General features: G+C 48.0%; 1 protein-coding gene across 1 annotated transcript in view; it reads left to right on the forward strand.

The window, feature by feature from the left end:
- Positions 1 to 3,038: 3,038 nt before the first annotated feature.
- pofut4 (protein O-fucosyltransferase 4) overlaps positions 3,039 to 25,703 on the forward strand; it is a 28,862-nt gene continuing 6,197 nt past the window's right edge. Inside the window, exons 1-2 of the mRNA XM_078199471.1 lie at positions 3,039 to 5,311; positions 12,268 to 12,893. Coding sequence (XP_078055597.1) covers positions 4,646 to 5,311; positions 12,268 to 12,893 — 1,292 coding nt within the window. The 5' untranslated portion in view covers positions 3,039 to 4,645. The remainder of the gene's footprint in view (positions 5,312 to 12,267; positions 12,894 to 25,703) is intronic.

Raw genomic sequence — 25,703 nt, forward strand, 5'->3', positions numbered from 1 at the left:
AGTACAAGTCAGGAGTGTGATGGAATACTCCCCACTCGCATGGATGGGTGCAGCTCCAACAACACTCGAGAAGCTTGACACCATCCAGGACAAAGCAGCCCCGCTTGACTGGCACATCTACAAATATTCACTCCCTCCACCACGGAGGGAGCAGCAGTGTGTGCTATCTACAAGATGCACTGCACCTATTCACCAAAGATCCTTAGACAGCACCTTCCAAACCCACGACCATTTCCATCTAGAAGGACAAGGGCAGCAGATACATGGGAACACCACCACCTGCAAGTTCCCCTCCAAGCCACTCACCGTCCTGATTTGGAAATATATCGCCGTTCCTTCAGTCGCTGGGTCAAAATCCTGGAATTCCCTCCCTAACGGCATTGTGGGTCAACCCACAGCACGTGGACTGCGGCGATTCAAGAAGGCAGCTCACCACCACCTTCTCAAGGGCAACTAGGGATGGGCAATAAATGCTGGCCTTGCCAGCATCACCCATGTCCCATGAATAAAAAAAAGCTAGCCTCTACGTAGAAATGACCTCGTTTCAATTTCAACTGCCCCATTGCATGTCACTTTAATGCCACTCTGACCTCTTGCTGTGCACGGGCCTCCTGCAAGTTGATCCCAGAGTTCTGGGCAGTGCGTGGGTCCCACGCACCATTGGTAAAAATCCACTGCCCTGGGGAAATGACCGCTAACTGACGGGTCCGAGTTGTTGCAATGCTGGTGGCTTGCTGGCCCAGAGGGCACCTCAGGGAAAAGCACTAGGAGGCAGAAAGGTCACAGAAATGTCCAGCTGCCTTTAACCAGCCTTCGGCACCCCCACCGCCCCAGTGTCCGAACCCTCTGCAACGTCAAACCCCCGCGAGTCTGTGAAGCCCAGCTGTGTTTCAAAAGAACAACCTATTGTCTTATTGCACTTCCAGTATGCCTTTTCTGAGAGCAGCCACATTCTCCCCGTGTCTGCGTGGGTTTCCTCCGGGTGCTCCAGTTTCCTCCCACGCTCCAAAGCTGTGTCGTCCTCTTAGGTGAATTGGCTATGCTAAATTGCCCCTTCGCGTCCCAAGATGTGCAGGTTAGGTGGACTGGTCATGGTAAATGTACGAGATTAGGGGGACAGGGAAGGGGAGAGGGCCTGCGTAAGATACTCTGTGTGGCTTTTGCTACCAAATAAACCTGTTGGACTTTAACCTGGTGTTGTTAAACTTCTTACTGTGTTTACCCCAGTCCAACGCCGGCATCTCCACATCATAAGATACTCTGTCAGAGAATCGATGCAGACTCGATGAGCTGAATCATTTGGAAGCTGTCAAAGACCACAGTCGCGAGGATGTATGGCTTGCCCAGGTGGGCTGGGAAAGTCCTGAGTCTAGGGAGGAAGGCTTGGAGCAGCGGGATAATGGGACTGAGTTCATGAATGAAAGAGGGAAACAGAAAATGTGTGGTCAAAATCAGGGCATGTGCAAAGTGATATGAATAAACTTTACCTGCAGAGGCCCAAAAGTTGCAATCTCGAGGGCATTTAGGAATGGGCAAGCAGCAAAGCCCAAATCCCACAAACTAATGAAAAGAGTTAGAGAGTATTATGTTTGAGGTCTGATATAAAGACTAATAAAAGACCCCCAGGTAAGTGGAAGTGTCCTAACTGGAACGGTTTATTAACGAGTCTGTATTCGAGCACAGTCAGCACAGGACTGGCTAGTAAAAGACAGTAAGAGTTTTAACAACACCAGGTTGTTGTTAAAACTCTTACTGTGTTCACCCCAGTCCAACGCCGGCATCTCCACATCATAAAAGACCCAACCAGGGTGGAGCTTGTGTCCCAGGTCACCTGACCCATTCCCTTAAAGGAGCATGCCCCATAAAATACATAACAGTTACTCAGCACCCTGGCCTCAAACAACCGTGTGCGCACACACACGGGATCTGACCACAACTGAGTGGTCAAAGAGAATAGGCCAAATGTCAAGTAAAGGAACATACATCACAGTGGCTTTGGAGAGAGAATAAAAATGCACAGATTTACAGCTGGGTAAAATTATTTTTATTGGGTCAATGTTGTGTTGTACACAGGTATTCCGTAGTGGAAACTTTGTGAATTATTTTGTAATTTGAGTCTTGTCTTTAATTGGTGGAACTAGTTTCTGATTGGGGGAATAAGCTAGCCAATCAGCATTGGGTATGAAATGATGTGCTTTGTGATTGGTGCATATAGTTACTAAAGAAACAATAGGAATCTCTTGCAAGCGGGAAAAGTGTGGCGCTGACCACTTGCCGTAAAGAGGGACAACAATGGTGAAGAATTTGGAGTATTGTGAGCAATTCTGGGCCTCGTACCTAAGGAAGGACGCACTGGCCTTGGAGTAGGTCCAGAGGAGGTTCACAAGAATGATCCCAGGAATGAAAAGCTTGTTGTATGAGGAGCATCTGAGGACTCTGGGTCTGTACTCAGTGGAGTTTAGAAAGATATGGCAGGGGGGGAATCTCATTAAAAGGCCTGGATAGAGTGGGCGTGGGGTACATGTTTCCATCAGTAGGAGACTAGGATCGGAGGGTACAACCTCAGAGTAAAGGGATGACCTTTTAGAACTGAGATGAGGAGCAATTTCTTCAGCCAGAGGGCAGTGAATCTGTGGAATTCATTGCCACAGAAGGCTGTGGAGGCCAGCTCATTGAGTGTATTTAAGACAGATAGTTCTTGATTGGTAAGGGGATCAAAGCTTACGGGGAAAAGGCAGGAGAATGGGATTGAGAAAATTATCAGCCATGATTGAATGGAGGAGCAGACTTGATCTTAATTCTGCTCTTATAGCCTATGGTCTGAACACAAGTGAGTCCTGACCTTCTGCCATAAAGTGCATGGGCCTTCTGTCGTAAGAAACAATATCTAAGGGAGTGCTGTCCTTCTACCAGAAAGTGGGTGGACCTTCTGTCGTAAAAGACAATTAAGGGAATCCTGGCCTTCTGATGTAAAGTCGATGGATGTTGTCATAAAATACAACAGTAAAGAAAGAAGTCTCACAACACAGGTTAAAGTCCAACAGGTTTATTTGGAGTCACAAGTTTTCGGAGCGCTGCTTCTTCACCAGGTGAGTGGAGAGGTAGGTTTCACAAACAAGGCTTATGTAGGCAAAGACAATTGCAAGATTAGATCGGAATGTGAAAAATGGTTGGAATGCGAGTCTTTACAGGTACGAAATGTGCATGGAGAGGGGGGTAATCACAGGTTAAAGAATTGCCTCAAGCCCCCCAGGACAGTTAATAGGATTTTGCAAACCCAGGCAGTATGGTGGAGGTTACATGTAGTGTGACATGAACCCAAGAGCCCGGTTGAGGCCGTCCTCATGCATGCAGAACTTGGCTATTATATACTTATGGTCTTAATACAAGGGAGTCCTGACTTCTGCCATAAAGTGGGTGGCCTTCTGTCGTAAAGGACAACAGAGAGTGCTGTCCTTCTACCGTAAAATGGATGGACCTTCTGTCCTAAAAGACAAATATGGGAATCCTGTCCTTCTGCCGTTAAGTGGATGGTCTTTCTGTCGCAAAATACAATAGTAAAAGGAGGCTTGTCCTTCTGCCGTAAAGTGGACGGACCATCTGTCATAAAAAGGGATAACATTGGGGAAGCCCTGACCTGCTGCCGTAAAGTGGATGTGCCTTCCTGCCGTAAAATACAAGGCAATGCTGTCCTTCTGCCGTAAAGTGGATGGACCATCTGTCATAAAGAGATAACCACAGTAAGAAGTCTCACACCACCAGGTTAAAGAGACCTGGGGTGGAGGGTGGCGCATGCAGCAGTTCCACACAACCGTAGGATTCACTGGTTCACGGGCTCCGAAGCTTGCCCCTTTCTGTGGCCTTGTGGAGTCCGTGGACCACGTCTGTGTTTTGTGTCTTAGGTTGCACTCCCTTTTCGTTTTCCTCAAGAACCTTTTACTGATGTTTTGTTTGCACTTCAGTCCCACGCTCCTGATCTACGGGCACCCGGTGCGGGGGGGGGGGGGCTCGGGATGGTGACCTCCTTGTGAACCTGCTCCTGGCGAGATACGCCATTTACAGGTGTAGGCAGCGGGCGATCGAGGGAAGGGGGGGGGGGGGGTCTGTCCTGACTGTCTGCCCCCTCTATCGCGGCTACGTTCGTGGCCAGGTGTCCATGGAGGGGGAGCATGCGGTGTCCATGGGGGGGGGGTTGACGCCTTCTGCGCCCGCTGGGCACCGCGGGGGGGGTTGGGGTGCATTATTGACCCTAATAAAAAACATCAAATTATGTGATTCAAGTTTCCTTTGTACTTTGATTTTTGTTCGAGATGTTCCCCCCTCCTTTTGGGGAGCTGCCCCCTTTTTACTTTGTCCCTGATTTAACTTGAGTTTGTTCATTTGGTTTGACCTTAAGAGGGGCCAGGGGGGAGCCCTGACCTGCTGCCGTAAAGTGGGGTGTGCCTTCCTGCCGTAAAATACAAGGTAATGCTGTCCTTCTGCCGTAAAGTGGATGGACCACTATCACAAAGAGATAACCACACCCAGGTTAGAGATAACACTAAGGGAGCCCTGACCTGCTGCCGTAAAGCGGGTACGCAGTGCCGCATTGAGGGGGTGTTGCCCTCCTGTCGTAAAGTTGCCGCTAAACTGAGGCACAGCGGCCATGGCGGCGGCGGTGCTGTGCGGACCCTGGCCGCTCCTGGCGCTGCTGTGCTCGGTGTGCGGCCTGCGGGAGGCCCAGGTGTTCGAGGCGGCCTCGGCGCTGTCGGGCTTCGAGTTCGGCACGGCGGGCGGGGGCAGGAACGGCAGCGGGGAGCGGGCGGACAGCGAGCTGCCGCTGCTGGTGTGGTGGAGCGGGCGGCTGTTCCCGCATTTCCCCGGGGAGCGGAGCCAGCAGCGGATCGAGTGCGGCGCCTCCTCCTGCCTGGTGAGCCGCAGCAAGCGGGCCGCCCGCCAGCGCCGCGCCGCCCTCATCTTCTACGGCACCGACTTCCGCGCCGAGCGGGCGCCGCTGCCGCGGGCCCCGCGCCAGAGCTGGGCCCTGTTCCACGAGGAGTCGCCCATGAACAACTACCTGCTGTCGCAGGGCCCCGCCATCCGCCTCTTCAACTACACCGCCACCTTCCGCCGCCGCTCCGACTACCCGCTCCCCCTGCAGTGGCTGCCCGGCCCCGACTACCTGCACACGCCGCCCGCTCTCCCCCTGCACCGCAAGAACCAGCTCCGCCGCCACCCCCGCGGCCTGGCCCCCGTCCTCTACCTGCAGTCACACTGCCAGGTGGCCTCCGACCGAGACCGCTATGTCCGCCGCCTCATGGAGCACCTGCAGGTGAGGGGGGCGGGGCCTGACGGGAGGGGCGGGGCCATGGGGCGAGGGGGTGGAGGGGCGGGGCCAAGGGGAGAGGGGGAGGAGACTGGGGGCGGGGCCCTGGGGAGAGGGGGAGGAGACTGGGGTGGAGGGGCGGGGCCCTGGGGAGAGGGGGAGGAGATTGGGGTGGAGGGGCCCTGGGGAGAGGGGGAGGAGACTGGGGTGGATGGGCGGGGCCATGGGGAGAGGGGGAGGAGACTGGGGGGGGAGGGCCGGGGCCCTGGGGAGAGGGGGAGGAGACTGGGGGGGAGGGCCAGGGCCCTGGGGAGAGGGGGAGGAGACTGGGGAGGGGCCCTGGGGAGAGGGGGAGGAGACTGGGGAGGGGTGGGGCCCTGGGGAGAGGGGGAGGGGCTCCAGGGGAGATGGAGGGGGGTCATGATGAAAGGGGGAGGGGCCAGGTGAGAGAGAGAGGCCAGGAGAGGGGGAGGAGCCTGGGGGGGGTGGGTCATGGCATGAGGGGGCCTACTGCAGGGCTGTGGGTGAGGAGCTGGAGCGTGGGAAGGGGACCAGGGAAGGGGCAGTGTGATTGTGGGAACAGCCAGTGAGCGAGCAGGAGACTGCATTGGGGGCGGTGTTGGGCACTCGTGAGGGTGAGGTTGTTGTGTGACTGGCAGTGCTCAACAACCAGATTGCCCATAGCAAAGCCACGCAAGCAGCAAAGTGAAAATGTGTGTTGCCAGGGATAATTCAACTGTTCCTTTATTATTATTATTAATGTCCCTCACTGCTGCAGAAAAGTGTCCTTCTCGACTTTTCTCTCGAGTCCCTGGAGTGGGACTTGAATCCACAATTCTCTGATTCTGAGCTGACCGTGCAGCCAATGGTTTAAGCGTTCCCCCCCCCCCCCATCACCCCCCACCCTATCACCCCCCACCCTCCCCCGATCAATTAGGAAAAAGAGTTACGTGGCATATTGCTGCAAATTACAGAGTCTAAGTTGGTAAACAACTTTAATATCTACGTAGTCTGCAAATAATAAACTTAATAGCTAAACACCTAAGACCCAGCCTGTTGGAAGGTATTTGATTTCTTTTTAACTAAATATCAGGAACATAATACTTACAAAGGCAATGGAGAAATAGTTCAGGTGGTCCTGGCACCCTCATAAACTAAGAACGCAAAGGATCCAATCTGTGGAAGTGTTTAACCCATTGACGCCGGTCGTGCAGCATTTTTTTGATCGTACATGAAATTAAGTTACATAGAAACATGGAGTAGGCCATTTGGCCCTTGAGTCTTCCCCACCATTCAATGCGTTACGGCTGATCCTCTAACTCAATGCCATACTCCCACACTTTCCCCATACCCCTCGTCACCTTTAGTGTCTCGAAATCTTATCTATTTATTTCTTAAATATATTCAGTGACTTGGCCTCCACAGTGTGTGGTAGAGAGCTCCGCAGATTCACTATCTGAGTGAAGAGGTTTCTCTTCATCTCAGTCCTAAATGGCCTATCCCATATCCTGAGACCGTGATCCCTTGTTCTAGACCTCTGCCCCCAGAGGGAACATCCGTGCATCCCTGTCAGAATTTTACATCATTCGAACCAAGTGAACCTGTCCACAATTGTTGCTCTGTACATTCTCACAACCATAGGATAAAGCACCTTAATGAAGTGTGTGTTGGTCGGGGTGTTTGAGACTTGGAAGAGTTAATGTGGGAGTGGGGAAACATTATGTTGTAGAGAGTCACATGGGGATAGTAGTGAGGGACTGTATCCTGTATATAGTTATGTGTTATTAATAAACAGTTATTGTTCAAACATACAAGCCTCTGGACCACTTCATGAGACAACATGCTACCATACAGTTTGAACAAAACTTCATTTAATCTGGTGTTAACATAGCCTGTCTTTGGAGAGATTGAAGAAATACTAATGTGAAAGGTATTGTGTCTGTCACAAGATGGTGCTGCTGTTGGATTCTCAGTTTGTGCTGTTGAACGAGGAGTGTGTTGTCTCCCAGAGAAAGTACCACATTCAGGCCACTGGAGCCACTGAGTTCACTGGAGCTTCAGGGTTATCAGTGGCTGAATTTGTAAGCCCCCTCACTGGCTACCCTTTGAGCATTTGGCTACGTTGGGTTTGATATTAAGGTCAATGTTAGACAGCCTGCTGTTGTGAAGTTGAGTTTGTGAAGTGCGGTCCCTTTAAAAGTTGGTTTTGGGTCAGTGCTTGGATGTTTAAAACACAGGGTACACAGATTGCAACAATTGTAACCAGGACCAAGCAGCAGGGTTGCCTTGGTAACAGGCTTTGCAGGCTTTGCAGGCTTTTGTATTAGGACAGCCTATCAGTTTAAAGAAGACACTCAGCTATCAGGAGCCTATCAAATTTGAATTTGCTGTTGTAGACAACATCAGACCAATCCTGATGTAGGAAAATTGATAGGTCATCACAGTTATATAAAGAGGAACTCAACAGCCTACCTGGGGTTCAACTGAAGAGCTGCCACCTCTCAACACCTAGAGAGGGCAAGAGCAGCTCCCTGCCAGCTTAAAATATCTCGAGAGAATTCTCCATCTACCTAACAAAGTGTACCAAATCAGAAAGAGCTTATAGACTGCGGAATCAACAGAAGAACTGCAAAAGGTTTTCCAAAGCCAAAACACCTGGTTGTATATCTTTTGAGAGTGATTAAATTTATATTTAGTTTTGGTAATGAAAGGACCTTGTATTTATTTGAACAGCATTCCAGTAGTGTCTTACTTTAATCAATATGTTACTTGTTTAGTTAAAGTTCCTGGTTGGTTAAATAAATAACTTGTTAATTTAATTAAAGTGAATGTCAGGTCTTTCCGTTAATGAACCTCTAAACGTGAATGAAGAACAGTCCACACCTTCCCAAACACTTTTAACAGATTATGAAGCGAGGTATTCCTCTTTGGGGGATTCGGAGTGGGTTCTCAAAAAGGGATCAACCTCTGTGTCGTAACACTGCCATCACCCAGATCGACAGTAAATCACAGCTCAGTTTCTTTAATGAGTAGGCAATTCCCCTCCCCAAGTTGTTTCCATTGAAATTACAGCATGGGAGATGATCCTTCAGATTTAACATTGTCAGCATTCACCCTCCACGCAAACAATTAGTTCTAACCATGTATATCGCTACAACAGATCACTCAATTAACCATTGTTAGCTTTGGCGGGGAGTCTATCTATTGAAGGTGGTACAGCGAAGGTTCAGTAAATTAGTCCCAGAGATAAGGGAGCTGTCCTATGATAAGATCTTTGAGTCAGCTGGATTTATTTTCTCCGGAGTTTAGGAGAGAGGTGATGTCATTGAAGCGCGCAGGATTCAGAAGTATCCTGTTAGGGTGAATATAGAGAGGTTTCATCGAATGCTACTGTGCAGAAGGAGGCCATTCGGCCCATCGAGTCTGCACCGACCACAATCCCACTCAGACCCTAACTCAATTTCAAAATTCTCCCAAATGACTCCCAGGTGTAATTTAGCTATTAGGGATGTGGCAAGCACTAACACAGCCAATGTCTTGCTGTTTCCCTTTATAGTTTAATGTTGCATTCTTTGAATAGTGTTTTACCTTGAGGTTTTACAAAATTTTACAATATATTAGGGTTAGGTGGATTGGCCATGCTAAATTGTCCCTTAGTGTCCCAAGATAAAGTTTAAAAAAATATTTTTTTTAAAGTTTATCTATTAATGTCACAAGTAGGCTTACATTCACACTGCAATGAAGTTACTGTGAAAATCCCCTAGTCGCCACACTCCGGCGCCTGTTCGGGTACACTGAGGGAGAATTTAGCACGGCCAATGCACTATCCAGCACATCTTTCAGACAGTGGGAGGAAACCGGAGCACCCGGAGGAAACCCACGCAGACACGGGGAGAACGTGCAAACTCCGCACAGACAGTGACCCAAGCCGGGCATCGAACCCAGCTGTGAGGGAGCAGTGCTAACCACTGTGCCACCGTGATGTGAAGGTTAGGAGGGTTAGCGGGGTAAATGTGCAGGGGCAGGGTGGGCCTGAGTAAGATGCTTTGTTGGAGAGTGGGTGCAGACTCGATGGGCCGAATGGCCTCCTTCTGCACTGTAGGGATTCTGTTCTATTATTAGGGTTCATCAGCAGGTTGTAAAACCACTGAAATATAGATTAGCGCGGCAAATAGCTTGCACTATACTGTAGGTGGCAGTGTGAATCTACAAGCAGAAGGAACACGAAGAAATCACAATAATGGTTTCAATTGGGTTTAGTCAACTCGAGCTGACCAAGATTAAAATAGGATATTTGAAACATTCTTCTTCATGAGCTGCGGTTAAAGAAGCAATCAACAATGCAGAGAGTTTTATTTGAAATTCAAACTCCATTTATGTTTAAATATCGAACCGTACACCATTTGTCCTATTTATGAGGAACTGCATTGGATGTGTTTTCAGATTGAGCAACACTAAAGATCGTCACACCTTTTTGTTCAGTAATTTAACTGATAACCGGTTTAAAGAGATCCTCCTTTTTGACTAAGCTTTACCTAGTTTTAACACTTAAATGTGCACCATTGTTGCAACGGCCTATAATTTAAGCCTGAACAGAAAATATGCATTTACTTTCAAAAATAAAGAATAAAACCTTCATTTTTCCATAATTGAATCTGGTGTATAGGAAGACTTGCATTTATCATAGAATCCCACAATGCAGAAGGAGACCATTCGGCCCATTGAGAATGCACCAACAACAATCCCACCTATCGCCGTAATCCCACATATTTACCCTGCTAATCCCTCTAACCTACGCATCCTGGGATACCAAGGGGCAATGTAGCATAGCACGGTAGCACAGTGGTTAGCACTGCTGCTTCACAGCTCCAGGGACCTGGGTTCGATTCCCGGCTTGGGTCACTGTCTGTGTGGAGTTTGCACGTTCTCCTCGTGTCTGCGTGGGTTTCCTCCGGGTGCTCCGGTTTCCTCCCACAGTCCAAAGATGTGTGGGTTAGGTTGATTGGCCACGCTAAACATTGCCCCTCAGAGTCCTGAGAAGCGTAGGTTAGAGGGATTAGCGGGTAAATATGTAGGGATATGGGGGTAAGGCCTGGGTGGGATTGTGGTCGGTGCAGACTCGATGGGTCAAATGGCCTCTTTCTGCACTGTAGGTTTTCTATGATTCTATGAATCGACCTAACCTGCACATCTTTGGACTGTGCGAGCACCCGGAGGAAACCCACGCAGACACGGGGAGAACGTGCAAACTCCACACAGACAGCGACCCAAGCCGGGAATCGAGCCCAGGTTTCTGGAGCTGTGAGGCAGCAGTGCTAACCACTGTGCCGCCATGCCGACCCTGATTATACAGCGCCTTTCCCGACCTCAAGACCCCCCAAAGTGCTTGACAGCCAACAAAGATCACTCCTACAACTGGATAACTATAGATTCTCTGTGGTGCAGAAAGACTGGCCCATCGACTCTCCAAAAGAGCATCCACCCAGTCTCTCCCCTCTGCCCTATCCCCGTAACCTGCACATTTACCTCTCTAATCCACCTAACCTGTACGTCTTTGCACACTCAGGGGCAATTTAGCATGGCCAATCCACCTAACCTGCATGGGTCTATTCCTGGGCGGCACAGTGGTTAGTGGTTAGCACTGCTGCCCCACAGCGCCAGGGACCCGGGTTCGATTCCAGTCTCGGGTGACAGTCTGCGTGCAGCTTACACGTTCTCTGTGGATTTCCTCCAGCTGCTCCGGTTTCCTCCCAAGTGGCCATATAACCTTCATGATTACAGTAATTTTGTTTGTGGTGTTGACAAGAACCAAAATTAAATATTCTAAACTCGACACTAAGTGATGTGGTTGAATTGGTTATCATGTTCACACTGCTATGTGGAGCAAGATTTCTGGCATTGTTTGAGTTGCAACCTATCCCCAGTTAGCCCCTCCTCCTCATTCACGGTCAAAGACATTGCCATTTTATTTTAATATGAACTATCCATATATTATTTGCCAAGGTTTCATGTATACAACTGATGAAACAGACTGCTTTTTACAAGCCTCCAGCGAGCATTTTTCTCTGCTTATTTGACTTATTGTCACATATATTAGTATACAATGAAAAGTATTATTTCTGGCATGCTATACAGACAAAACATACCGTTCATAGGGTACACAGGGGAGAAGGAAAGGAGAGGGTGCAGAATCAGCAGTAACATAAAATGGCTGTTTAGACATACATTGACCATAGTGTAGAGATTATAGCGTTGGACTGGGATGGGCACAGTAAGATGTCTCACAACACCAGGTCAAAGTCCAACAGGTTTATTTGGAATCACGAGCTTTCGGAGCGCTGCCCCTTCATCAGGTGAGTGAAAAGGTAGACACTGTCTGTACCTGTAAAGACTTGACGCACTGTCTGGACCTGTGAAGACTTGATTACCTGTAAAGACTCGCATTCCAACCATTATCTTGCAATTGTGTATTTGCCTAAATATGCCTCATTTTGTGAAACCTACCTCTTCACTCACCTGATGAAGGAGCAGCGCTCCGAAAGCTCGTGATTCCAAATAAACCTGTTGGACTTTAACCTGTTGTTGTGAGACTTCTCCCATTGACCATAGAGTCATAGAGGTTTACAGCATGGAACCTGTATGCATGTCACATGTATTACCACACTGTGGGGGTAGGGCCTGGGTGGGATTGTGGTCGGTGCAGACTCGATGGGCCGAATGGCCTCCTTCTGCACTGTAGGGTTTCTATGATTTCTATGACTGTTTCACCATATACATGAAACAGGCCCTTCGGCCCAACTTGTCCATGCCGCCTTTTTGTTTTTAACCACTGAGCCAGTCCCAATTGCCTGCGTTTGACTCATATCCCTTTATACCCATCTTACTCATGTAACTGTCTAAATGCTTTTTAAAATTGTACCCTTAACTCATTTGATTTCCTTCCCTCTTTGTCTCACACCTAGATTGATTCTTACGGACAGTGTCTGCAGAACAAGGATCTGCCTAATGATCGGCTGGTGGACACACTGACAGCCACGACTGAAGATGCCGAGTTCATGGAATTCATTAGCCAGTACAAGTTTCACCTGGCCATGGAGAACGCAATCTGCGATGACTACATGACTGAGAAACTGTGGCGCCCCATGCACTTGGGAGCTGTGCCGATATACCGCGGCTCCCCAGTGGTACAGGACTGGATGCCCAACCCGCACTCCGTGATCCTCATCGACAGCTTTGAATCTCCAAAGGCCCTGGCGGACTACATAAACTTCCTGGATCAGAACGACGAAGAGTATCTGAAGTATCTCGAGTACAAGCAGCCGGGAGGCATCACCAACACGCTGCTGCTGGAGAGCTTGGAGAAGAGGGACTGGGGGGTGAACGACATCAGCAAGCCCAACTATCTGAACGGGTTTGAGTGCTTTGTGTGTGAGAAGGAGAACGAGAGACTGCGAGCAGAGGAGGCTCACCGACAACAGCCAGATAAGTTTCCCCCGCCGGCCCCAAGAATAGCTGCTTACAATCACATGGGCTGCCCGCTGCCAGTCCCTGGGTACGGAAACTTTGAAGACATTCCCGAGGATGACAGGTATTGCCACCACCATCGTGTCAGGTGCACAGAACGTACAAGAGCATTGAAGGAGATATTTGCATGGTTTGGCGTTCCCTGCAACTCGTTCTCCACTTATTCGGGTGGCACAGTGGTTAGCACTGCTGCTTCACAGCTCCAGGGACCTGGGTTCGATTCCTGGCTTGGGTCACTGTCTGTGTGGAGTTTGCACATTCTCCCCGTGTCTGCGTGGGTTTCCTCCGGGTGCTCTGATTTCCTCCCACAGTCCAAGGATGTGCGGGTTAGGTTGATTGGCCATGCTAAAAATTGCCCTTAGTGTCCTGAGATGTGTAAGTTAGAGGGATTAGTGGGTAAATATGTTGGGATATGGGGGTAGGGCCTGGGTGGGATTGTGGTCGGTGCAGACTCGATGGGCCGACTGGCCTCCTTCTGCACTGTCAGGATTCTACAACTCTACCTCACTCCTCTCTATTGCTGCTCCAAATCTATCAATTGGAGGAAAATTCCAGATCCCTTAATCTACGATAATTGAGTTTCTGGATTACTTGCTGCAGGCGCACGTGTCGATGTATTAAGTGTGGTGCTGTGATCTGCAGAGGGCCAGGCCAAGCGATTAGTGGGTGCCTGTGGAAATGGCAGCAACGCGAGCTGTGAAACTTGCTGTCGAAGCCATTGTTAGCGAATTCTGTTGGTGTTTCATAGAATCATAGAAAGAATCATAGAAACCCTACAGCACAGAAAGAGGCCATTCGGCCCATCAAGTCTGCACCGACCACAATCCCACCCAGGCCCTACCCCCATATCCCTACATATTTACTCACTAATCCCTCTAACCTACGCATCCTAGGACACTAAGGGCAATTTTAGCATGGCCAATCAACCTAACCCGCACATCTTTGGACTGTGGGAGGAAACCGGAGGAAACCCACGCAGACACGAGGAGAATGTGCAAACTCCACACAGACAGTGACCCAAGCCGGGAATCGAACCCAAGTCGCTGGAGCTGTGAAACAGCAATGCTAACCCACTGTGCTACCGTGCTGCCCAAATCCTTTAAGCTTCAATCTTGCCCAGATTCTCCGTTCCAGCGATGGGAGGTTACAGGACAATTTGCTACAGACGCTACGGGAAAGTTTGTGAAAGTAAATTGCAATTAGTGGTGTGGGCGTGAATAGGCACGTTAGGATTGCAGCAACGGATTACGTTTGGCAGGCAGGGTGTGTATGAAGATATTGGCAAGCCATTACCGCAGGGATTTACAACGACAACATGCATTTAAACCCAACAAGTACAGCGTCCCAAGGTTGCTGGATGGGAGTGTTGCCAAATAAATATGCAATGTGTTCATGCTGCGACTGACTGCAATTATATTGAAGCTTTGACTAAGTAACTGTGGTTTGATTCTCGTCCCAGCATCATTTACTCTTGGTGCTTCCCCCTTCGAAAGCAGCAGCCAGATTATGGAGGCAGGAAGCAGATGCTGTCCCCCTTTAGGTGAAGGAAGGAGACACGTTCAGAAATTAGCCCGTATCAGAAGAGGATTATGTGGTGTGCGGGTCAGTCTAGGGTGTTACAGAGTTGCACGTAGCGAAGATAGGGTGAGGGGGACGGGGGGGAGGGGGGGGGGCGGTGGTTCCTACGAATGAAGCTGTAGGTTTTCATTCCAATTCGGTTAAACACATTTGTAAATGCCTCTGCTTGTTCACGACTAATGTCCTGTGACAATGCCCAGAATGTTTAGCAATGTTGGTATGTCAGCAATAAAAAAAAATGAAGCGCAGTTTCTACAGCAACTGCATTGTTTTGACAGAGGGAAACAAAGCACCGCAGACTTACAAAGCCATAGGTTTGCTAAAGTATTTTCCACCGTTAAAATAATTACGCTTCTGATAGAAATCTTAGAATCAGATGTACAGTGAGCTTTGATTAGTTGCACAGAAAAATACAACACAAGCTAAATATTGCCTTTTTGATTTGATTTATTATTGTCACATGTATTAGCATATAGCGAAAAGTATTGTTTCTTGCACGCTGTACAGACAAAGCATACCGTTCATAGAAAAGGAAACGAGAGAGTGCAGAATGTAGTGTCACAGTCATAGCTAGGGTATAGAGAAAGATCAGCTTAGTGCAAGTCAGATCCATTCAAAAGTCTGACAGCAGCAGGGAAGAAGCTGTTCTTGAGTCGGTGACCTCAGACTTTTGTATCTTTTTCCCGACGGAAGAAGGCGGAAGAGAGAATGTCCGGGGTGCATGGGGTCCTTAATTATGCTGGCTGCTTTGCCGAGGCAACGGGAAGTGTAGACAGAGTCAGTGGATGGGAGGCTGGTTTGCGTGATGGATTGGGCTACATTCACAATCCTTTGTAGTTCCTTGGGGTCTTGGACAGAGCAGGAGCCATTCCAAGCTGTAATACAAACCGAAATAATGCTTTCTATGGTGCATCTGTAAAAATTGGTGAGAGTTGTAGCTGACATGCCAAATCTCCTTAGTCTTCTGAGAAAGTAGAGGCATTGATGGGCTTTCTTAACTATAGTGTCAGCATTGGGGGGGGGGACCAGGGCAGGTTGTTGGTGATCTGGACTTCCCAGGGTTGAAGCTAAATGCTACGTTGATGACCACTAGCTGTTTTTTGAGTTGCTGGTGGCAGTTTACCATTGGGCGCACAGAGACTGTGGAGAACTCACTGAATGGGTCCAGTAAGGCTCAGAGAAATAAAACACAGGGAGAGTGTACAAAGCATGACAGGGCAGACGCAAGGTGTATGACAGGTAAGGCGGATGAACTTAAAGCTTAGATTACTACATGTAACTATGATGTTGTGGCAGCTACGGAGACTTTGAAGAAAGAAGGGCAGGACTGGTACCTTAGCATTCCAGGATTTAGATGCTTCAGGCGAGATAGGCTGACAGAAGAGGTGGGGGTGTTGCTTTACTGATTAGGGAAAATGTCACAGCTTTGCAGATGGAGGATACCTTAGTGGGATCATGCAGTGAGGCCATATGGGTAGAACTCAGGAACAGGAGCAGTGCAATCACACTTTTGGGGTTGTACTACAGACCTCCCAACAGCTAGCGTGAAGTGGAGGAACTGTTATGTCAGCAGATTATGGGAAGATGTAAAAACAATAGGGTTGTTGTGATGAGCGATTTTAACTTCCCCAACAGAGTAGGATTTCTTTAGTGTCAGGGTCTTGGAACGGGGCAGAGTTTGTTTAGTGTGTCCAAGAGTGCTTCACCAATATGTAGATAGTCTAACTTGGGAAGGGGCTATCTTAGACCTGGTTCTGGGAAATGAGCCCGGACAGGTGATTGATGTCTTAGTGGGAACAGTGGTCACAATTCTATAAGTTTCAAGATACTTGTAGAAAAGGACAGGAGTAGTCCCAGAGTGAAAGTACTAAACTGGGGGAAGGCTAACTACAATAGTATTTGGCAGGAGCTAGGGAATGTACACTGGGGCGGCTGTTTGAGGGTAAATCCACATCAGATATGTGGGAGTCTTTTAAAAGTCAGTTGTTAAGAATTCAGGACAAGTATGTCCCTGTAAAAATGAAGGATAAAGATGGCAAGATTCGGGAACCAGCGGAGATTCACACGGATGATCCCAGGAATGGTAGGCCTGACATACGATGAACGTCTGAGGATCGTGGGATTATATTCATTGGAGTTTAGGAGGTTGAGGGGAGATCTGATAGAAACTTACAAGATAATGAACGGCTTAGATAGGATGGACGTAGGGAAGTTGTTTCCATTAACAGGGGAGACTAGGACGCGGGGGCACAGCCTTAGAATAAAAGGGAGTCACTTTAGAACAGAGATGAGGAGAAATTTCTTCAGCCAGAGAGTGGTGGGTCTGTGGAATTCATTGCCACAGAGGGCTGTGGAGGCCGAGACGTTGAGCGTCTTCAAGACAGAAATTGATAAATTCTTGATTTCTCGAGGAATTAAGGGCTATGGGGAGAGAGCGGGTAAATGGAGTTGAAATCAACCATGATTGAATGGTGGAGTGGACTCGATGGGCCGAATGGCCTTACTTCCGCTCCTATGTCTTATGGTCTAACCCTGGATGACGAGAGAGATTGTGAGCTTAGTGAAAAAGAAGAAGGAGGCATACATAAATTTCAGCAAATTGAGAAGGAGGATAAAGCTCTTGAGGAATATAAAGATAGCAGGAAAGAGCTTAAACAGGGACTTAGGAGGGCTAAAAGGGGGCACGAAATGTCCTTGGCTGGCAGGATTAAGGAGAATCTCAAGGCTTTTTATGCGTATATAAGGAGGAAGAGGGTAGTTAAGGAAAGGGTAGGTCCACTCAAGGACAGCGGAGGGAATTTGTGTGTGGAGCCAGATGAGGTGGATGAGGTCCTTAACGAGTACTTTGCATCAGTATTCGCAAAAGAAAAGGATGCGGTGGATGGTAAGTGTAGAATGGAGAACGTTGACATTCTGGGACATGTTGAGATAAAAATGGAGGAGGAATTGGAGGTTTTGAAAAACATTAAGGTGGACAAGTCCCCAGGGCCAGATAGGGTCTATCCCAGAATACTGAGAGGGGACTGGAAGGGTTCTGCTCTTTCTGGCTGCATGGTGTCTAGCAAAGTCAAACTAATTAAATGCGACAAATCTAGATAGAACTTTACTTGTATTCATTCACTGGAATATTGTTGTAGGGGCCAGCATTTATTGCCCATCCCTAATTGCCCCGAGAAGGTGAGGATGAGCTGCTGCCTTGAACCATTGGAGCCCATGTGGCGTAGATACACCCACAGTGCTGCTAGGGAGGACGTTCCAGGATTTTTGGCCCAGCGATGGTGAAGGAACGGAGATATAAGATATACCTCTGAGTCGGTGTGACTTGGAAGGGAATGGGCAGGGAATGATGTCCCCATGTGTCTGGTATCCTTGTGGGGATTTTCACTGTAACTTCATTGCAGTGTTAATGTAAGCCTACCTGTGACACTAATAAATAAACTTAAACTTCTAGGTGGCAGAAGTCGTGGGTTTGGGAGGTGCTGTCAAAGGTGATACCCGTCCACGATAAGTCCGTTGTTCCAGGGCTATTTCACTGGTGACTTCGATCAGTATTCACTGTACGAAGTACAAAGTGTGAAAATCATCCAAAAGTTACATTTCTCATGTACCGGATTAATATCGTACCAAACATTGCAGAATGGCTTCAAAGATACGGTGGCACAGTGGTTAGCACTGCTGCCTCACAGCGCCAAGGACCCGGGTTCGATTCCTGGCTTGGGGCACTGTCTGTGCGGAGTTTACACATTCTCCCCGTGTCTGCATGGGTTTCCTCCGGGTGCTCCAGTTTCCTCCCACAATGCAAAGACGTGCGGGTTAGGTGGATTGGCCGTGCTAAATTGCCCCTTAGTGTCAGGAGGACTAGCTAGGGTAAGTGCAAGCGGTTATGGGGATAGGGCCTGGGTGGGATTGTGGTCGGTGCAGACTCGATGGGCTGAAAGGCCTCCTGCTGCACTGTAGGGATTCGATTCTATGAAAGGTATCAGAAGAAAACATCGCAGTTTATTTCAGCGATGGCCGTAGCTACTTTGCATTTGAAAAGCCAGTTGGGAAGGTAGTCGATCAGAGTTATGGTGGGCTGATGTCGGGAGTTGTAACTGAAGTGTATTAAATTGGACATTAGCCCAACAATGATTGGATACTAAAAATAAAACTGTTGTGTTGGTCAAATGGTCGAAGATGAAATTGGAAGGATTTGGACAGCTTTGGACTGGAGCAAATGATTGATCTAATACAGAATGGCTGCTTAGTGGAATTAATTAGAATTACAGAGTATAGGATATCGGTGAAGTGTCCTCAGGATCTAACGTACATTTTTTAAAATATACTGTTGAGGGCTGAGGTGTGGGAAATTACCAAAGAATGGCCTAGATACGGCCAATCAAGAGGAGTGAGAAGGTGACGGCAGATTTAGGCTTGAAAATCCTAATGATTTGATTGGAATGGACGAATAAGGGGATCAAGAGTTTGTGGTTTGGGATTCTTCTGGGTGGTAACTTATAGTCGTTGCTGGTGCTATCCTTGTCCTTCTAAGTGGCAGAAGTCGCGGGTATGGGAGGTACTGTCAGAGATGATAGCTGCTCACAATAAGTCAATTGGTCCAGGGGGAATTTCACTGGTGACTTCAGCACCATGATTATCCGGGAAAGCAGAAGCGCATCGCAGGAGTGAGAGCGTTCATCTGTAATTTCCTCCATGGCTCCGCATTGACCAGCCTATCGGAGTTCTTTTCCCACCGGCTGTGGCAGTTTGGTACCCAACTCTTATCTTCCTTCTCCTTACCGACTGGAGTACTGCTAATTTCCTTAAGCACTTCATTGGTTGTGAGATGCTTGCGAATGTGCTGAGTCTGTGAAAAGTGCTATATAGATGCAAGCCCTTTCTCATACAGAGGCCAGAAATATAGCCACACGGGGCTTTAATCTACACTGGAAAGGAAATGTTCTTAAGTAAGAAAATAGTTGCCCTTTAGCTGCTAAGTGTATGAATGCTTATGGGACCTGCTTTTGTCAAGAAAGCTTTTTCTCTAGATGAATTATTTGCTATTGTTCTACTGCAGTGTACTATTAAACCTGGCTTGCCTGTATTTATAGAGGTATAGTTGTTAATTTTAGAAGTTCAGGACTGGTTTGTTCAGACTGAGTCACCCCATCATTTAACGCAGCCAGATTTCATTCCCGTAAAATGTCCATTAGCCAAATTGCCCATCCTGTAATAAAAATCAATTGGAAAGCTTCCACTTAATGCCTGCTTTCCTCTACCCAGTTTCATTCGTCACTGCAAAGTCACCCTGTTATCATGATTCATCGAGAACAGAAGTGAAACATTTGGTTTGAGCGAACACATGAGGAGAGCAAAGGCTAACTTGACTGTCAGAAAATATTCCCAACTCTCTGCTTTTTATCTCTTTTTATTGTTTCATGGGGAGAGGGGGGTCACTGGCAAGGCCAGCATTCATTGTCCTTCAATTGAGTGGCTTGCTAGGCCATTGCAGAGGGCAGTTGGCCACACCAGGTAAAGAGGGCAGATTTCCTATGGGGCCGGGTGCAGGAAGGTGGGATTAGAAAGGGCGCCTGGGTGTCCTCGGGCTGGCATGGACAAGATGGACCTAATGGCCTCCTCCTGTGCTGCAACCTTTCTATGGTTCTGAATGCAGAATGGTCATGTGATCGGCAAATGAATTTGAATAAGGATAAGCGTGTGGTGGTGCACTTCAGTAAAAGAATAAGGAGGTTCCATGCTCCTCAGAAAAATAAGGCCTGTAACGGGGCGGGGGGAGTCATAGAGGTTTCCAGCATGGAAACAGGCCCTTCGGCCCAACTTATCCATGCTGCCCTTTTTTTTTAAAGCCCTAATCTAGTCCCAATTGCCCGCATTTGGCCCATATCCCTCTATACCCATCTTACCCGTGTAACTGTCTAAATGCTTTTTAAAAGACAAAATTGTACCCGCCTCTACTACTGCCTCTGGCAGCTTGTTCCAGACACTCACCACCCTCTGTGTGTGAAAGAATTGCCCCTCTGGACCCTTTTGTATCTCTCCCCTCTCACCTCAAACCTCTGCCCTCTAGTTTTAGACTCCTCTACCTTTGGAGGTGCAAAAGGACTGAAGGATTCAGATTGACAAATCACTAAAAGCACCCGTGTCGGATAATCAGGACACTTAAAAAGCAAACCAAGCACTGAGTTGCATTTCCACAGGGACGTGCGTTAGGATGTGGAAACACTGGATGAGATGCACAAAAAGATTTACTAGATCAGGAAAGATTCAACAGGCTGGGACTCTTTCTGTAGCAAAGAGAAGGCTGAGGGCTGACCTCGTAGAGATTTTTAAGATGATGAAGGGGTTTGATAGGACAATAAGAGTAGATCTTTCCACTTGGAAAACGATCAAAGCCAGAAATATAGGAAAGTCACTAAGCAATCCAGTAGGGAATTCAGGAGAAATCTCTTAACCCAGAGAGTGGTAAGGCTTGAAATGTAGGATTTGCCACCACTTAAGATGTACAGGGGAAACAAGATAAACACAGGAGGGAGATAGGAATAGATGGTAAAGTTTGATGGGGTTAAATGAGCAGAGGTGGGGACAGAGGGGTGGCACAGTGGTTAACACTGCTGCCTCACAGCACCAGGGATCCGGGTTCGATTCCCGGCTCGGATCGCTGTCTGTGTGGAGGTTGCGCATTCTCCCCGTGTCTGCGTGGGTTTCCTCCGGGGGCTCCGGTTTCCTCCCACAGTCTGAAAGACGTGCTGGTTAGGGTGCATTGACCCGAACAGGCGCCGGAGTGCGGCGACAAGAGAAATTTCACAGTAACTTCATTGCAGTGTTAATGTAAGCCTTACTTGTGACACTAGTAAATAAACTTTAAATAAGGCTTTGCGTGGAGCATAAACATAAGCCAGTTGGACTGAATGGCATCTCTGTGATGTGCATTTAATATAGCTCTTTGTTCAACTGTTTCTCCAGTCTGTAGTGCAGCACGACGTATAAAAGCTAACGTACTTATTCCAGTTAATATTCTAATTAATTAAAAGAGCCTGATTAAATTTATTGTACAGCTGTATTTGAATTAAACCTATATTGTCATTTTTCATTAGATTACTTTGAAGACTCTGAGAAACTTTTTTTTCCAAAAGAAAATGGATTTTGTGAGTTAGGGTGTCCAACATGGTGGATGGATGAGTCATCGCGTTTAAGAAAAATGCATTTCAATTATTTTAATATAATTTGAAGATAGACCTTGAATTGTGCATGGTCAAAGTTTAGATTCTGGCACGGTCATCACAATCACCTTTAAACAGCCAAAGCCATTCACTCTATTAACAATCCAGCCTTAGAATCATAGAATCGCTGCAGTACAGGCCATTCAGCCCATCGAGTCTGCACCGACTCTCCAAAAGAGCATCCCACCCAGGCTCTCCCCTCTATCCCCCTGGCTCTCATAGAATCCTACAGTACAGAAGGAGGCCATTCAACCCATCGAGTCTGCACCGACCACAATCCCACCCAGGCCCTATCCCCATAACTTCATGCATTTACCCTAGCTAGTCCCTCTGACACTAAGGGGCGATTTAGCACGGCCAATCCAACTAACCTGCACATTTTGGACTGTGGGAGGAAACCGGGGCACCCGGAGGAATCGGGGAGAATGCTCGTGCCATCGTGCCACCCCATAATGCTACTTGAGATATCTATTCGGACTCTCGGCATCTCTCTTAGAGAGGGGCAATTGGTTCAAAGTAGCTTGAGGGACAGCACTCTGCAAGCATGGGGTGAGGTGAGGGGGCAGGCCTTCATGAACGACCACCATCAGTACAAAGATTGAGCCCACACTATTGGCATCGTTCTGTATCACACAGTTGCCATCCAGCTAATTGACCTACATAAGAACTCGGAGCAGGAGTCGGCCATCTGGCCCCTCGAGCCTGCTCCGCCATTCAATAAGATCATGGCTGATCTTTTCGTGGACTCAGCTCCACTTACCAACCTGCTCACCATAACCCTTAATTCCTTTACTGTTCAAAAATCTATCTATCCTTGCCTTAAAAACATTCAATGAGGTAGCCTCAACTGCTTCACTGGGCAGGGAATTCCACAGATTCACAACCCTTTGGGTGAAGAAGTTCCTCCTCAACTCAGTCCTAAATCTGCTCCCCCTTATTTTGAGGCCATACCCCCTGGTTCTAGTTTTACCTACCAGTGGAAACAACCTCCCTGCTTTTACCTTATCTATTCCCTTCATAATCTTATATGTTTCTGTAAGACCTTCTGAATTCCAACTGATTCCAACTGACCTAACTGATTCCTAGTATACAATGTACCCTGTATTAATATTCATTATGCCATTTAGACAGGCTTTTAGAAACAGGGCGGTGTGGAGTGGTAGCAGCTTTGTCAGTAGCCGCTGTGACATAGGCTGACTCCTATATTGACAGTGACAACGGTTTACAGGTGAATTGTCCAAACCACGATTCTCATTCCAACCTAGGTTTGGTGAAATGGTGAGAGCAAGAAACAGAAAGCTGATCTCTTGGGGATTGCGAGTTGAATTTGGGAGTGGATTCGATCTCAAACATGCTAGACGCACGGTCTGAGACTTTGGATCGGCTGGTAATCGATGCATTGGGGCGGATGGGGGAAGGGGAAACAGAAACCTCAGTGCCTTGGGTCATGGAGCTTATTTCGAATTTGTCATGCGAATGTACAGTCTGCTCAAACACACTCCCAACTAGACAGATAAAGTTTTTAAAGTTTATTTATTAGTCACAAGTAAGGCTCACATTAACACTGCAATGAAGTTACTGTGAAATTTCTCCCAGTCGCCACACTCCGGCGCCTGTTCGGGTCGCTGTACCTAACCAGCACGTCTTTCAGAATGTGGGAGGAAATCGGAGCACCCGGAGGAAACTCACGCAGACATGGGGAGAGCGTGCAGACTCCACGCAGACGGTGACCCGAGCCGGGAATCGAACTGGGGTCCCTGGTGCTGTGAGGCACCAGTGCTAACCACCCTGTGGAAAGAGATCCAAATGGGCAGGAAAAGAAGTCGAGGGGGGCGGATATGGGATACAATGAACAGTACAGCCTAGGAACAGGCCCTTCAACCCACCAACCCTGCGCTGACACATGATGCCTTCCTAAACTAAAGAAAGACCTTTTGCCTCTACGCGGTCCAAATCTCTGTCTTCCCTGTCTATTCATGTATGCGTCAAAATGCCTCTTAAACGTTGCTACTATAAGTTTTTACACCTCAAACGCAGAGGCAGAGTATCTCCGTGCGTTCCTGCCGTCTTTTGGGAAATCATATTCTCTGAATGCATAATATAGTTGGAAAATGGTGTTTGGGGGGTTACAGACCACAATAGTTGCCAAAGGACACTTGATGAATGCTGAGCAGAGATTGGTGAAAGCAGTGCGCAAGTCGATGTTCGCAAAAGAAAGAGCTGCGAACCATTGAACCATTGTTCAATGTCCTTAGAATAGAGTAGTTTACGGAGGATGCTACCACACAGAGGGTTCATGAGCATTATATATGTGGCAATCTTGCTACTTCCATGAAGTGCACTTGTCCAGACATGTTAACTGACCTCCATAGAAAGCTGCTCGGTCAATTGTGATCTAATTATGTGTTTTGTTCATGCATCTAACATGCTAATGATGAGTTATCACGAATTACAATTTTAAAAGGCAACGCAGGAGCAGAGAGGCTGAGGGGTTCTCGTACACAAATCTTGAAGGTGTTGGGCCAAGTTGATAGGGCTGTTTGGCATAAACAGGATCCTTGTTTTGTAGAGACATGGGCGGGACAAAGGCAAGGGAGCTCTGCTCAACCTTACTAAATGCTCAGGTCTCAGCCAGAGTGTTGTGTCCTATTCCAGCACCACTTTTTACAAAGGATGTCAAACCCTTGAGGGTGCAAAGGAGATGTACCAACATGCTCAGAGACTTCAGCTCTATAGAAGCATAGAATCCCTACAGTGCAGAAGGAGGCCATTCGACCCATCGAGTCTGCACCGACCACAATCCCACCCAGGCCCTATCCCCATAACCCCATGCATTTACCCTAGCTAGTCTCCCTCACACTAAGGGTCAATTTAGCATAGCCAATCCACCTAACCCGCACATCTTTGAACTGTGGGAGGAAACCGGAGCACCCGGAGGAAACCCAGACAGACACAGGGAGAACGTGCAAACTCCACACAGACAGTTGCCCAAGGCCAGGAATTGAACCCGGGTCCCTGGCGCTGTGAGGCAACAGTGCTAACCACTGTGCCACCGTGCCACCCCAGAGAGGTTAGAGACTCTCTAAGGATTGTTCTCATTAGAACAGAGTAGGTTACGGAGGATGCAACCGCAAGGGGGTTTATGAGGTGTTTGATGGGGTAAATAAGGCAAAACTATTTTCCACCGATGGGAATCAGTAACAAAAGGACATAGATTTTGATCCATAAGCTGGAACCTGCAGTTGAGACAGTGAAGACTATCTAACTGTTCTGTACCTATTCAGTGATCAGGAAAATATTTCACTGTGTGTAAAGAGAAAAAGTGGGCATTGAGCTGGGGGGGAGGGGGGATAAACAGAATGGGGCAATCAATTAGTTTTGAATAGGTTTTTGAAAGGAGGAAGTTAGTGATGGATTTGCAGGTAAAATTTCAGAGGCCAGACTTGTAGTTGGGGTGAAATTCTGTGGGGCTTCCCTTCCACTGCCTTAAATTTGGTGGGAACCTGCTTTGCATCAGCAAAGCTGAAGAAGCCCTACAGAAATGCATCGCTGTTGACTCTAATAGGCTGGAGACAAGGTCGTCAGGAGAGAGGATAGTGTAGGTAGGGAGGGCTGTGTGAGCGGAAAGGATTGCTCAGGTAGGGGCCAAGTGAGAGGATTGAGGATGATGTCAATTCTTGAGCAGAAAGACTGTGGGGCTTTGCAAAGATGGGTGCATGTGAGGTGTTCAAGATTATGAGGGGCGTGGATAGGGAGCAGCTGTTCCCCTTACATGAAGGGTCAGTTGCGAGGGGACACAAGTTAAAAGTGAGGGGTGGGAGGTTTAGGGGAGAGTTGAGGAAAAACCTTTCTACCCAGAGGGTGGTGAGGGTCTGGAATGCACTGCCTGGGAGGGTGGTGGAGGCGGGATGCCTCACATCCTTTGAAAAGTACCTGGATGAGCACTTGGCACGCCATAACATTCAAGGCTATGGGCCAAGTGCTGGCAAGCGGGATTGGGTGGGAAGGTCATGTGTCGGTGTAGACTCGATGGGCCGAAGGGCCTCTTCTGCACTGTGTGATTTCTGTGATTGTCT

Source organism: Mustelus asterias, chromosome 28 (assembly GCF_964213995.1).
Source record: "Mustelus asterias chromosome 28, sMusAst1.hap1.1, whole genome shotgun sequence".
NCBI classification, from domain to species: Eukaryota; Metazoa; Chordata; class Chondrichthyes; order Carcharhiniformes; family Triakidae; genus Mustelus; species Mustelus asterias.